Source organism: Bufo bufo, chromosome 4 (assembly GCF_905171765.1).
Source record: "Bufo bufo chromosome 4, aBufBuf1.1, whole genome shotgun sequence".
NCBI classification, from domain to species: domain Eukaryota; kingdom Metazoa; phylum Chordata; class Amphibia; order Anura; family Bufonidae; genus Bufo; species Bufo bufo.
In genome coordinates, this window is record NC_053392.1 from 69,730,902 (window position 1) to 69,746,890 (window position 15,989).

The following is a 15,989-nucleotide window of genomic DNA, read 5'->3' on the forward strand; positions in this document are numbered from 1 at the left end:
ATGACTCATTTTGATCACTTTTTATACCATTTTGTGGGAAGTGCGGTGGGCAAAATTGCAATTCCATCATAGTTTTTATTTATGGCGTTCACCGTGCGGTAAAAGTACATGATCCTTTTATAGATCAGGTTGTTACGGACGCGGTGATACCAAACATGTTTAGTGTTTTTTATATTTTAAATTTTTAACCAATTATATGTGCGGATATAGGAAGAAGTTAAATTGTTTTTCACTTTTTTACACTTTTTTGACTCAGACCCACTTGGTTTTTGAAGATCCAGTGGGTCTGATGCCTCTACAATACACTGCAGTACACTGTATAGTGTACTGCAATGTATTGTCATTCACAGTAAGCTTGATCAGGCTCAACTATACCATGGCAAACCGGATGCAGCAGAGCAGCGGCCCGATGGTTAGCCCCTTCCATACAGCGGTCCCGAAGGACCATGGCATGGAAGGGGTTATGTCTGCAGTTTGAAGAAGACTGTCAGCTGAATGTTACAGCTGACAGCAGAGGTCGCACTACATTTTTTCCAGAAGAGTAAAAATACTACTCTTAACAATTTTGAGGAGTATTTTTAGCCGAGGAAGAGTACGAATTTTGCGGTAATTCACATATATAATGCATAGGCCCACATAACGTTATGAAGCGGATATTTCTGAAGTGAAACCATTGCTAGTCTCCCATGCAGAAATAAATGTAGACAATTTTACATTTATCCAACATCATAATCTAAACATGAGACCACTGCTGCCACAAACGGCGCCCACCTGACACTACATACACAGCTCTACCACATGCCCATTACACAGATAGTTTACTATATACACATTGCACACACAGCTCTGCTACATGTCCATTACACAGATAGAACATTACATACAGGAAACTGTACAATAGACTGGTTACACTGACATAGCCCTGCTTTATACACAGACCTTCCATACATAAAGTACCTCTGCATTCTCCACAAGCACAGTCCTACACGGAGCCTGTGTTCCCCTAACTCCTCCCACATACGGCTGATCACATAACTGTGACATCACCACAGGTCCTGCAACCACAATGTAGTGTTTAGTCCAGGAGCTGCTCCAGGTGACAGGAGATGTCCGTGAGGGGTGGGGCTTCATGTGTGCCACACCTGGCAGCTTCTGATACAGAGAGGGGAAGGGGGAGGAGAATTCGGAGGGAGAGGGAGACCGTGCGCGCTCCCGTGTGCATACAGGAGGAGTTAGGCCCCTTGCAGACGAGCGTGTCCGGATGTGTTGCGAATGCGTTACGAATGTGTTCAGTGAAAAACACGCAATTTCGCAGGCAAAGTCATTCAGTTTTGTATGCGACCGCGTTCAGTTTTTATCGTGCGGGTGCAATGCGATTTAATGCGTTTTGCACGCACGTGATAAGAAACTAAATATATACAAACAACATCTCTTAGCAACCATCCATGAAAAACGCAGCACATCCGCTTGTTTGCGGCTGCGGTTTTTACACAACGCACAAGTGATGCATGAAAAACAACGCTCATGTACACAGCCCCATTGAAATGAATAGGTCCGGATTCCGTGCGGATTCTCTGTAAACTCACTGAGAGCAGCCTGCTGTGCATAGGAAGCACAGCAGGCTGTAGAACAAAAACGAAAAAAGAGAGATAAATAAAACCAATTGGAGAAATGATTTTCTCCATAAAATAAATTAATTTACAAAGGTGTCCATATCCTTTAAATGGGATGAAAAGATAAAAAAATAATAATAAGCACACGGCCAACAAAATCTCTCTCTCTCTCATATATATATATATAATATATTACACACCAGATAAGTTCACTTGCACAATATCTGTTTAAACTGAGGAGGAAACATGAAGGACCGGACGTAAACCAGGAAAGGAAAAAGCGAACTTCTGGGAAGGTCAACTTATGGCCAACCTTAAATATTGGCTATTAATGAAGGACTGGACCACCAGCAGACTGAAGTGGCCATTAGCCTGGACTCCTAACAATTCCTTTATATGAACCCTTCTGAGAGGAGTGATGCCTCCTGACTTCATGCAGTAGACGTAGTCCCTGAATGAACAGATCATTAAAAAAATGTAATAAATAAAACTGTACCAATGTAGATATGTCAATGGACGGCTGTTCCTCCACATTCTCCAGTTCTGTTATCCGCGCATTAGCTTCTCTAATCTGAACCTAAATGAAAAACACCAAACAGAATAGTCAGAAATATGGAGAATTGACAGAATAACACATCGCCCAAGAGGAGCAGTCACCAATCCTGACATATCTGTATTAACAACTACTTGCATTCTCCATGTAATAAATTTACTGCATCTATTCTTATGACTGCATGTTGCGTCATTCCTCTATTATTCCTACTAAAAATCTGTGAATGAATTACTAGCAGTCTGCAATAAAGGTCCAGATGAGTGTTACTAGTTGGGGGTGTGTCCCTGCACAGTCTGACACTATCCAATCAGTGCTGCCAGTGTCAGACTGGACAAGGCCACATTCCCAACTGTTAACACCCAGCTGGACCTACATTGCAGACTGCTGACAATTGAAACAATTCTTTATGAATAATAATGGAACAACACAGTCATAAGACTAGAGGCTCCGGAATTATTACATGGTGGATGCAAGTAGTTACTAAAAACAGACATGTCAGGAGAGGGGACGGGTCCTCTGTAACAGTTATGGAGACCTTAGTAAAAGCAAAGTCTTAAGGGCTATCGACACTTTTATAATTATTTTTTTTAATGTTCATTCGCTACCAAGAAGCAAAATTAAAAAGAGTTTTCTAAGATTTTTTTTTAACTGACTACGTAACCTCTGGACAGGTTTACAAGTATCTGATCAGCGGGGGTCCAACACTGCTGATCAGCTGTTTGAGAAGACATGAGCTCTCGCAGGAGCACCACGGCCTTCCTGCAGCTTTGTCATATGATATCACATTTAAAGGTCACGTGGCCTAGGCGGCCTATTGAAGAGAATGTGGCTGAAATGCACAGGAGCTCCGATGTCTTCTCAAACAGCTGATCAGTGGCGGTCCCGTGTTTCAAACCCCCACTGATAGCACATTGGTGACCTATCTTGACATCAGTTCAAAAATCCTGGAAAACCCCTTTAATTATCTTTCTAAAAAGTCTTAATAAAAAATGTCCGATCATTTTGCTTCTGCTGGGAGCTTTCTTCACCTAGGCCGTAGAGCTGCCGAGGCCCATACAGATGTCAGAACTCTGCTCCCGATTCTGACCTCTCTCTGCTCTTCCCCCTCAGTCTTAGGGCTCATTCAGACGACCATATTTGTGTGTCCACATCAGTTACCTAATTTTGTGGAACGGACTCATTTATTTCAATGGGGTCGTGTGGTGTCCGCATTCGTAATTCCGCAAATAAGATAGAGCATGTTCTAATCTTGTCCGCAATTGGGGACACGAATAGGCATTTCTATCATAAGGCCAGCTATGTATCTTTTTGCATTTTGGCCGGTATCCGTGTTTTGTGGATCCGCCATTTGTGGACTGCAAGACACATACGGTCATCTGAATGAGCCCTTAGAGTTAGAAGGAGGGAGGGGGAGGAGGTTGTACACGGTGGAGAAGAGGACGGCTCACAGAGGTTGTACACAGAAAGGAAAGCGCACACAAGGCAGTTTGCAGGCAGAAGGCAACAGCATCCTAGACACAGATCCTGCATGTAATTATTTATTCACGATAACCGGTAACATACGTAAAATCATTTTTCCATGTCAAAGGTCTTAGCACTTAAAGAGAGTTGTCTCATCACAGACATTGGGGAAATATCACTAGGATATGCCTCCCCCCCCCCCCCATTGTCTTATAGGTGCGGGTCCCACCTCTGAGACTCACACCTACACTAAGAACGGAGCCCCGAAAATGGTGGAGGACGCACTGCACATGCGCAGCCACCCTTTATTCATTTCCTATGGGGCCGCGGAAAATAACCAAGCACTGGCAAAGCTATTTTCGTCGGGCTCATAGACGTGAATGGGAGCAGTGGCCGATCACGGACGGTGCGCTCCCATTCACTTTTTTAGGGAGTGCGCCTGGTGGTGGCCGGACTGGATTCCTTCAGCCACCACCTTGCGGGGCTCTGTTCCTGATATAGGTGTGGGTCCAGCAGTGGGAGCCGCACCTATAGAGACAATAGGGGCATATCCTGGCGATATGCCCCTATTGTCTGTGATGAGAATACCCCTTTAAAAGGATTTTACATTTTTATAGTGTTACATATAAAATGTAACCAGTGGTTTTGAAACTTGCTGTAAAGTTATGCAAACCTAATTCTTCAATCAGCCTGATGCAGATTACCAGAGCTCTCGTGTAACGCGCCACGTACCTGGGAGCAGCATATTATTAGCATGTGTTTTCAGCCGCTAGATCAGGGATCAGCAACATCCGGCACTTCAGATGTTCTAAAACTACAACTCCCAGAATGCGTCTTTCACTTCTAAGAGTTACAATGCTTGGAGTTGTAGTTTCACAGCAGCTGGAGCCCCAAGGTTTGCTAATTCTTGGTCTAGATATACAGCAGCAATGCTAGGAGAGCTATTGTGGGAGTAGGAAATTTCAATTTGACTGGTTACAAAGAGGATAGGACCTTGAAAACCCTCTGTCAGCAGTATCAACCCTATTACACCAGGCACACTGGCTGGTAGGGCTCATCATGCTGATTAAAACAATACCTTTCTTTTGCCTGTATGCTTAACAGCTGCAGATATCTGATCTGAGGACATTTTATTTTCTAATTTTCCTCTTCCAAAACTTGGGGTGCGTCTTATAAAGCGAAATATATGGTATACTCACTTTCTAAGCATAGAAATCCACTCTTGTTAACATGGTAAGGCTATAGTAAGTAGTGCACATGATATTTACATGCTAGGACACAGCGCTGCCCTTAGCATGTTGATGTCTAGCCCTGTCAATCAAGAGAAAGGGGGGGGGGGGGGGGGAGTGTGCAGAGCACAGAGGGTGTTACAAAGCAGTGCTCCAAGGGTTTAACCCCGCCCCCTGGTGCTCCAACCTGCTCATTTGCATATGCATAAAAACACATATGCATATGCATAAAAATACATTTGCATAAAAACACATATGCAGCTGTTTAGCATACAAGCAAAAGAAAGGTATCATTTTAATCAGCATGGTGAGCCCTACCAGGCAGTTTACCAGATTTAATAGGGCTGATCATGCTGACAGAGCCTCGTTAAGGGAGCCTGTCACGTCTGAGCTGAAGGCAGCAGGTTATAGGTCAGGAGGAGCTGAGCAGATTCATATAAAGCTTTAATGGAAAAAAAATCTGTGTAACTTGTAATTTATACATTTAAATTCCTGCTTACTCCGGGCTTTGAAGTCAGGGAGGCGGTCCTATCAGTGATTGACAACCCTCCCTCCATGATTGTGTATACACAGATAGCTGTCAGTCACTGACAGGACCGCCTCCTGGACTTCAAAGCACTAAATGAGGAATTTAAATGAATGAAATACAACTTATACTGAATCTTTTCCCATAATCCTACACATCAATCTCCTCAGCTCTATAACAGACGCCCTGCAGACTGCACTGCATTTTCACGGTGACCGCTTCCCTCTAATGTCTATGTTACCGACTGACTTTACAGTAGTGAATGAACTTACTGAACCAATTGCTATAGTTTACAGAATTTACCTGTATTCTCTTTTTTGTCTCATGATGTTGGTGGAGTAAGACGTCATTTTTCCTGATGTCACCATCAGTGGAACGCACCCGGTGCTGAATGGTGGACATCTGGCCAATAATGTCATTGACTTCTCTTTCCAGATGGCTGCAGAAAACAAAACTATTTATTACTTTCAATTCTACTTTACACGACATCACATTATGGCCGTGCATAGGAAACGGGTAGTATTTCATGACGGCCTCCCAAATGAATAACTGACCATATATTACATAATCAAGACTGAGAAGCAAACAAACCTGATTTCCACTTCCACGTCTCGGCTCAGATATCGGGCTCTGTTGAATTCAGAGGAGTAATAGCGGTTTTTATACACCTGGTCTCCAGCCGCGGTAAAGGCCTCTCTGCAGTTTGCGGGTGGAGTCCTTCTCTGCATTACTTCTCGAGCTTCACTGTTACTCTGATGGGAAAAGACATCTACATTTTCAGTTCCATCCAGCTGTTAGTAGCGCTATACGATGCATAAACTCCACCGGAGTCCGGTATTAGTAACGTATACGTCCTAGTGAAATCGTCTGCGCTCAGTGCAAATCTACGTAAGGTGAGCAACATTGCAACTAAAAGATGGAAATCTGGATTCTTTGTATAATGAAAAGATGTAAGATTTTCCAATTTACTTTCTCTTTGTCTTTGATTTCTCTGCTTTCTTTGCTTCCAGTGAATGATCAGCAGCCCTGGTCATGTGCAGTACATACAGGGGCATGGCTCATACACAATGCCATCCGGCAGCGGGATCCACACTGTGCACAGGCAGCCTTACCTCGTGTGTCCACCACATGATCCTGCTGGAAGATTGCAAGCAGTGATATCACACAGAAACCAGCAGGACTGAATGTAGAATGCATCCTGCTCTACCGGTAATGATCTCCATCCCTTCCCTAGAGAATGGACCATGTTTTAGCTCCACATACTGGTGTCTAACACGTCTTGTAGAATTCTAAATTTACTTTTAGATATGAAAAAAAAAACAAAAAAAATCAATACCACATAAGTAAGGCTTATTGCACACGACAGTATATTTTCACGGTCCGCAAAACGGGGTCCCGTTTTTCCGTGATCCGTGACCGTTTTTTCGTCCGTGGGTCTTCCTTGATTTTTGGAGGATCCACGGACATGAAAAAAAAGTCGTTTTGGTGTCCGCCTGGCCGTGCGGAGCCAAACGGATCCGTCCTGAATTACAATGCAAGTCAATGGGGACGGATCCGTTTGACGTTGACACAATATGGTGCCATTTCAAACGGATCCGTCCCCATTGACTTTCAATGTAAAGTCTGGAGTCCCTTTTATACCATCGGATCGGAGTTTTCTCCAATCCGATGGTATATTTTAACTTGAAGCGTCCCCATCACCATGGGAACGCCTCTATGTTAGAATATACTGTCGGATATGAGTTAGATCGTGAAACCTCATTTCCGACAGTATATTCTAACACAGAGGCGTTCCCATGGTGATGGGGACGCTTCTAGTTAGAATATACTACAAACTGTTTACATGACTGCCCCCTGCTGCCTAGCAGTATCCGATCTCTTACAGGGGGCCGTGATCAGCACAATTAACCCCTTAGGTGCCGCACCTGAAGGGGTTAATTGTACTATCATATACCCCTGTAAGAGATCAGGGCTGCCAGGCAGCAGGGGGCAGACCCCCCCCTCCCCAGTTTGAATATCATTGGTGGCCAGTGCGGCCCCCTCCCTTCCTCCCTCTATTGTAATAATTCGTTGGTGGCACAGTGTGCGCCACCCCGCCCCCCCCCCCTTCCTCCCTCTATTGTAATAAATCGTTGGTGGCACAGTGTGCGCCCCCCATCGGCCCCCCCTCCCTCTATAGCATTAACAACATTGGTGGCCAGTGTGCGGCCTCCCATCTCCCCCCCCCCCCCCATCATTGGTGGCAGCGGAGTTCTAGCAATAGTACAATAGTAAAAGATTAATACTTACCTGGGAGCTGCGATGTGCGTGTCCGGCCGGGAGCTCCTCCTACTGGTAAGTGACAGTTCATTTAGCAATGCGCCGCACAGACCCTGTCACTTACCAGTAGGTGGAGCTCCCGGCCGGACACGAACATCGCAGCAGCAGCCAGCAGCAGGTAAGTATGAATCTTCTACTATTGTACTATTGCTAAGTAACCATGGCAACAGTCCTGGTTGCCATGGTTACCGATCGGAGCCCCAGCGATTAAACTGGGACTCCGATCGGAACTCCGCTGCCACCAATGATGGGGGGGGGGGGGGGGGGGGAGATGGGAGGCCGCACACTGGCCACCAATGTTGTTAATGCTATAGAGGGAGGGGGGGGCGATGGGGGGCGCACACTGTGCCACCAACGAATTATTACAATAGAGGGAGAGAGGGGGGGGGGCGCACACTGTGCCACCAACGATTTATTACAATAGAGGGAGAGAGGGGGGGGGGGGCGCACACTGTGCCACCAACGAATTATTACAATAGAGGGGGGGGGGGGGGGGGCCGCACTGGCCACCAATGATATTCAAACTGGGGAGGGGGGGAGGGTCTGCCCCCTGCTGCCTGGCAGCCCTGATCTCTTACAGGGGATATGAGAGTACAATTAACCCATTCAGGTGCCGCACCTGAAGGGGTTAATTGTGCTGATCACGGCCCCCTGTAAGAGATAGGGTGCTGCCAGGCAGCAGGGGGCAGTCTTGTACACAGTTTGTAGTGTATTCTAACTAGAAGCGTCCCCATCACCATGGGAACGCTTCTGTGTTAGAATATACTGTCGGTTCTGAGTTTTCACGAAGTGAAAACTCAGCTATGAAAAAGCTTTTATGCAGACGGATCTTCGGATCCGTCTGTATAAAAACTAACCTACGGCCACGGATCACGGACACGGATGCCAATCTTGTGTGCATCCGTGTTCTTTCACGGACCCATTGACTTGAATGGGTCCGTGAACCGTTGGCCGTGAAAAAAATAGGACAGGTCATATTTTTTTCACGGCCAGGAAACACGGATCTCGGATGCGGCTGCAAAACGGTGCATTTTCCGTTTTTTCCACGGACCCATTGAAAGTCATGGGGTCCGCGAAAAAAAACGGAAAACGGCACAACGGCCACGGGTGCACACAACGGTCGTGTGAAAGAGGCCTAAAGCATAGTATTCCTAAAGCTACTAGGGTTGTCACGATACCAAAATTTTGATTCAATTTCAATACCATAAAAAGTATTGCGATATCATTCGATACCAGAGAAAAAAATATAACACCTAAAAACAGAACAGTCTTATCCTATTTTTAGAGGGGACAAGGTGACAAAAAAAAAAAAAGGCGAATCGCACAGTTTTTATTTATTTTTCTGTTACGGAGTTCACCTCATAGGAGATTTTTTTTAAATATTTTAATAGTTTGGACTTTTCGCACAGTGCCACCAATGACTAATACTGGGGTGGGGGTGGCGGGCACATTGCACCACCAATGTTTTTAATTCCCGGGGGGCGCACTGCGCCACTAATGAAGATAATTAACGCTTAATACAGATACAGCAGGCGGGTTCCGGCAGCAGAATCACATAGCCGGCACCCGACCTCTATGACTAAGAGCTGCGATCAGCGGCAGTTAACCCCTCAGGTGCGGCAGCTCCCTGTCAGAGGTCGGGTGCCGGCTATGTAATTCTGCCGCCGACACCCGCCCCCTGTATCTGTATTAAAAGGGAGTCTTTCACACCGATTCACCGTATTAACCTAATAACAGATTTATGTCCACGGCATCCCCCCTATTCAAACTGTGCTTACCGTATGTTGCTTGCTATCATCATTCTGCCGAAAAACACTTTTAATCCACATGAAAATTAGGCTGTGAAGGCCCCTGGGTCATTTTCATACGAATCCACTCCCCCTCCGCCGCGTCTGCCCGCCCTTGGTCTCTGCTCTAACCTCCCTCCTCCCGTCCGTAATCCCGAGCATGCGCCGATGACCGCGATATCGGCATGTGCGCATTGAATGACCACAGTCTGGCCGGGGCATCACAGTTTACCGTGCGCATGCGCCGGCCCAACTTACGTTCTTGCCGTGATGCGCTGTGACCAAGGGCGGGCAGACGCGGCGGAGGGGGAGTGGATTCGTATGAAAATGACCCAGGGGCCTGGGCACCGGCCGTTGTAACGCCGCCCCTGGGTACCTTCACAGCCTAATTTGCATATGGATTAAAAGTGTTTTTCGGCAGAACGATGATAGCAAGCAACATACGGTAAGCACAGTTTTAATAGGGGCGATGCCGTGGACATAAGTCTGTTATTAGGTTAATACGGTGAATCGGCGTGAAAGACTCCCTTTAAGCGTTAATTATCTTCATTGGTGGTGCAGTGGCCACAGCCCCTTCCCTCTCTACTCTCATTGGTGGCAGCGGCGGCACAGCGGGGAGGGAGGGAGAGACTGCTTCCTTCTCCCCTGTGCGGCTGAAGGAACATGGCGCGCGCTGAGAGCAGTACATGCCATGTTCTCTGATACTCGGCTGTGCAGTAGTGCAGCCTAGTATCGGTAAAAGGCAAATCCAGTCATCGAATCGATACCGGTACAAAAATAGGATTTTTTGTGCTTACCTGTTAAATCCTTTTCTCGCAGAGTTCATTGGGGGACACAGGAGACCATGGGTATAGCTTCTGCTGCCAGTAGGAGGAGACACTAGGCAAAAAAAGTGCTAGCTCCTCCTCTCAGCTATATGCCTCCTGCACACACTGAGCTAATCAGTTCGAACAAAAGCAGTAGGAGCAGCCAGGAGAAGCCAACAGAAACCAACTGTATGAAAGAGCTGGAGAGGGGTCAGGACCAAGAACAGGTGGTATCCACCAAAAAGAACCAGCAATGTACTGGGTGGGTGCTGTGTCCCCCAATGAACTCAGCAAGAAAAGGATTTTACAGAGACTGGAAGTACTGCATGACCATGCCATCGGAAATGAGTGGACGAATGAGCTAAAACTGCAGGCGCCAGCATGAAGACCCCACCTATTGGTGCAACGGCATCCATTGGTCTCGTAAAATGAGCCGGAGATCCACCCGAGAGGGAATGTAGACACAACCACCACACCTAGGACCAGTGGAAGGAGAGAAGCAGTAGAAGCTACAGCATACAGAGCCAGTGCCGAAACATGGAACGGAACAGAAGACAATGTGGTAGAAACCACAGAACCAAATCCAGTGAAAATACAAGGAGTGAGGAGGAAAGCAATGCGGGTGCCACCAAGGCTTGCAGGGGGAACGCAAACCCTGAGCCTGAGAAGGGAACCACACAGTGGTAGACAAGGCACTTAGGGCTAAGGCAAATTCTCCACCTGGAATGAGGCCAGACAGGAGTAGCCACAGGATCTAGTGCTGGCGCAATACTCCGCCTGAGAAGGAGGTCATACTGTAGAAGCCATAGTATACGGTGATAGCACCATACTCCACCTGATGAGACTAGGGATGTCCCGATACCATTTTTTTAAGACTGAGTACGAGTACCGATACTTTTATTTAAGTACTCACCGATACCAATTCTCTTCTAGGGCAGATACACCACCTAAGAAGGTGTCGAGTATCATGACCAGCCATGTAGTGTGGAGTCCCATCGGGACTTAAAGCGATGTTGTGGGGACACACCCGGGGAGGACAGAGACTGCCATTTCGGCACTCTAAACCAACAACCAAAATCGAAGGGGATAAAGCGGTAGCAGCTGAAGTATCCAGTGGTTGAGCCTGTATTCCACTTGTAGGGGAGGACCGGGTAATAGTAGGCACCGTCTCTTGGCAAACACCCGCCATGGAGGAGGAAGAAATATGATAGGAAATATACACTGCTCAAAAAAATAAAGGGAACACTTAAACAACACAATGTAACTCCAAGTCAATCACACTTCTGTGAAACCAAACTGTCCACTTAGGAAGCAACACTGAGTGACAATCAATTCCACATGCTGTTGTGCAAATGGGATAGACAACAGGTGGAAATTATAGGCAATTAGCAAGACACCCCCAATAAAGGAGTGGTTCTGCAGGTGGTGACCACATACCACTTCTCAGTTCCTATGCTTCCTGGCTGATGTTTTGGTCACTTTTGAATGCTGGCGGTGCTTTCACTCTAGTGGTAGCATGAGACGGAGTCTACAACCCACACAAGTGGCTCAGGTAGTGCAGCTTATCCAGGATGGCACATCAATGCGAGCTGTGGCAAGAAGGTTTGCTGTGTCTGTCAGCGTAGTGTCCAGAGCATGGAGGCGCTACCAGGAGACAGGCCAGTACATCAGGAGACGTGGAGGAGGCCGTAGGAGGGCAACAACCCAGCAGCAGGACCGCTACCTCCGCCTTTGTGCAAGGAGGAACAGGAGGAGCACTGCCAGAGCCCTGCAAAATGACCTCCAGCAGGCCTCAAATGTGCATGTGTCTGCTCAAACGGTCAGAAACAGACTCTGGAGACGCCGTGGAGAACGTTCTGCTGCCTGCAACATCCTCCAGCATGACCTTTTGGCATTGGGTCAGTAATGATGTGGGGTGGCATTTCTTTGGAGGGCCGCACAGCCCTCCATGTGCTCGCCAGAGGTAGCCTGACTGCCATTAGGTACCGAGATGAGATCCTCAGACCCCTTGTGAGACCATATGCTGGTGCGGTTGGCCATGGGTTCCTCCTAATGCAAGACAATGCTAGACCTCATGTGGCTGGAGTGTGTCAGCAGTTCCTGCAAGACGAAGGCATTGATGCTATGGACTGACCCGCCCGTTCCCCAGACCTGAACCCAATTGAGCACATCTGGGACATCATGTCTCGCTCTATCCACCAACGTCATGTTGCACCACAGACTGTCCAGGAGTTGGCAGATGCTTTAGTCCAGGTCTGGGAGGAGATCCCTCAGGAGACCGTCCGCCACCTCATCAGGAGCATGCACAGGCGTTGTAGGGAGGTCATACAGGCACGTAGAGGCCACACACACTACTGAGCATCATTTTGACTTGTTTTAAGGACATTACATCAAAGTTGGATCAGCCTGTAGTGTGTTTTTCCACTTTAATTTTGACGGTGACTCCAAATCCAGACCTCCATGGGTTGAAAATTTTGATTTCCATTTTTTAATTTTTGTGTGATTTTGTTGTCAGCACATTCAACTATGTAAAGAACAAAGTATTTCAGAAGAATATTTAATTAACTCAGATCTAGGATGTGTTATTTTTGTGTTCCCTTTATTTTTTTGAGCAGTGTAGTATCTGGCGCTGTGGCGTAGTAGACATAATATCCAATGGTGGTGCAATTACTTCACCCGTTCATGTGAATACTGAACTTGTGGGAGTAGGTAACGCAGGATATACTATCCAGTGATAGAGCAATTATTCCGCCTATGGAAGGGGGTAATGCGACTGGCTGTGCCATATCCAGTGGTCGTGCAATCACACCACCTATGGAGGAGGGTAATGCAACCGGCTGAACAGTATGCAGTGGTAGTGCGATTACACCACCTATGGAGGGGGGTAATGCAACAGGCTGTACAGTATCCAGTAGTCATGCAATTCCACCGCCTATGGAGGGAACGCGACAGGATGTACAGCGCCAGAGCGTGTCTGTGGAAGGGGTGTTGCATGAAAAAACATCCAGTAGACTTGTTGCACCTTAGAGGGGGTTAATTCTGCAACAGACACCACACTCCGCACTTGATAGTGCCAGATTAACTTATTTATTTATTTATATTTTTTTTTTTCCCCTGGACATAAGCCGCGGGCGGAGCTCAACAGGCTACTAGAGAAGGGGGACATCTGGGCGCAAAGATCTCGCGCCAGAGGGACAGTCCCCGCCCACTAAACTGCAGGATAGATGTTGCGACCTAGTAGTCTGCAAAGCTGGGGACTGGCATAGGAGCGGGCCGACTGGAAGGACTTCTGGCTGGAACAGAAGGCCGGGAAGAATGGCTGTGGGATTCTCGAACCCCGGACCTAGCCCCAGGAGGTATGGGGTAGAGAGAGGGGGCGCAAGGAGAGAACACGGGCAGGGAAGAAACAGCATTTGGCCGGGGAATAGAGGGGTGGAGAGGGGAGGTGTGGGTGAGAGATTGGGGGGCGGTGGTGGATGGAGGGGGTTACACTCCCCCTGTGTTCACAATACTCACCCCATCTTAATCCTTATCTGTTCACCCTCCCCTCCCGGGGTACCAGCAGGGTAACCTCTTCAGCCACTAGCACCGAGGTGGTAGGGAGGCTGGAGTGGAGGGGGGGGACTGCACAAATACAGGCTGGCGGGATGCAGGGGAGCTGAGCTGCCCTGGTCCACTTTTGCCTTCTTGGGGAGGTCGGGAGGTGAGGGGAACAGACACCGGTCTTCCTCCCCGGGTAAACAGAGAGGCCAGGTGTCTCTGTTTCCAATACCTAAAGAGGAAAAAATAACAAAAGAAGACGCCCTGCAAAGCAGAGAAGTCTGCCTCCTACAGACACTAAGCTAAAACTGATTAGCTCAGTGTATGCAGGAGAGATATAGCTGAGAGGAGCTAGCACTTTTTTTTGCCTAGCGTCGCCTCCTAGTGGCAGCAGCAGCAGCTATACACATGGTCTCCTGTGTCCCCCAATGATATGAGCGAGAAAGTATCGATTGGGTATCAATAATTCGATACCCGGTGCAACCCTAAAAGCTACTCAGGCTCAGTGGTTCTCCGACTGCTGGGACCACCACCAATTATCAGAATTGGGGGTCCCTTACCCCTATTTCCCCAGCCCTAAGACTGCACATAGGACAGGTTTAAATAAAGTGACAGGAATGCTTCGGATTGGAATTCCTTTTTAACTTTTAAATGTTGCAAATTCTTGCTTGAAAGGGGGCGGGGGGTGACAAGTACTCATGATTTAATCATACGATAGCGAATAAAGCCTGTATTACACCTGCTGCTTTTTTGGCAGATGATCGCTAATGAGTGTTTGCATGCATGCTCGTTAGCTATCATCTTGCAGTGTAATACTGCCACCTATTACCCGATACACGAGCAAACTCTCGATCGGGCAATCCAAATCTTTTGACATGTTTAAAAAAAAATAAAAAATCGTTTGCAGGCAGCAGATCGTAGTGTCTAACCACAATCTGCCGCCGGCAAACCAACAATACAGCATGGGGATGGGTGATGGCAGAGCAATCACTGCTCCCCATGCTGTGGAGGAGATCGCTGCATGTAATGGCGAGCTGGTAATTGCAGGGAGGGAACACCTCCCTCCCAACAATCGTCTGCCACATTGGGATGTGAAATACACCCTTAGCGTCTGATCGGTGGGGATCCAGCCACTGGGATCAACACTGATCATACGAATGGGGTCCCCCACCCTATGGAGTGGCAGATGGGCATTTATATCTCTATGGGACTTCCAAAGAGAAGCAGAGTGCAGTGCACAGCTGTATAGGGGATAGGGAGTACGTTTCCATCTTGGCACAACCCCTTTAAGCATGTGCAGTAATGATAGACCTAAGGCTGGCGGATAGAGATCATTGGGTAGTACAGAAAATCCACATACCTCTATTAGCAGCACTGTCTCAATTCCTCTCATATCAATCAAGCAGTTGGCAACTACGGGGCTATCGATTTCCAAAGAGCTCAAGACAGTTGGATACTTTGGATGAACCACAGCTCTAAAGGCAAATATAAAGCATATATGAGCTCAAGTCTCTTAATATCGATATACAAATGTGGAAACAAAACAAGTTTTGCCGCGACATTCTGAAAAAATGTCAACGTAAACCTGTCTTCCTTTTATCTTAATGAATAGATCAATCTTTTTGTTTCATTGCTCCAGAGCATCCAAAATGAAAAATAAAGCAGCTTTGCAAACAATCATAATTAAAATGTATTGTGTGTCTCCATAGTATCAGACTTTTGTAGACCCATCCTGCAGCTGCACTCCCTGTAACTGTTCCCTACTTTTTCCTTTTCTTTGTATTCACTTATATAGCGCTGACATATTCTGTCCCCGATGGGGCTCACAATCTACGTTTCCTATCCTTATGTCTTTGGAGTGTGGGAGGAAACATGGAGAGAACATTTAAACTCCATGGAGATGTCCTTGGTTGGACCTACGCACATAAGACTTTTTATTCCATTTTTTTCAGGGGTGTGGTGATAAAAAATAAATAAATAAATAAATTTAAAAAAAATGCTGTTTCCAGCATTTTGATTTTTTTCCGGCAATAGTGTTCACCATACACGATAAATACATTTATATTTTAATAATTTTGACATTTTCTGATGCAATACCAATCATGTTTATTTTTTATTAATTAATTTTAAATGAAAAATTGGTGATTTGAATTGT

The 15,989-nt window shown here is 46.7% G+C and overlaps 1 protein-coding gene across 1 annotated transcript in view; it reads right to left on the reverse strand.

Annotated features, from left to right (window-relative positions):
- Positions 1-15,989, reverse strand: part of SMC6 (structural maintenance of chromosomes 6) — a 69,729-nt gene that overhangs the window by 22,360 nt on the left and 31,380 nt on the right. Inside the window, exons 16-19 of the mRNA XM_040427361.1 lie at positions 15,195-15,309; positions 5,974-6,134; positions 5,686-5,821; positions 2,110-2,190 (exon numbers count right to left, since the gene is read on the reverse strand). Coding sequence (XP_040283295.1) covers positions 2,110-2,190; positions 5,686-5,821; positions 5,974-6,134; positions 15,195-15,309 — 493 coding nt within the window. The remainder of the gene's footprint in view (positions 1-2,109; positions 2,191-5,685; positions 5,822-5,973; positions 6,135-15,194; positions 15,310-15,989) is intronic.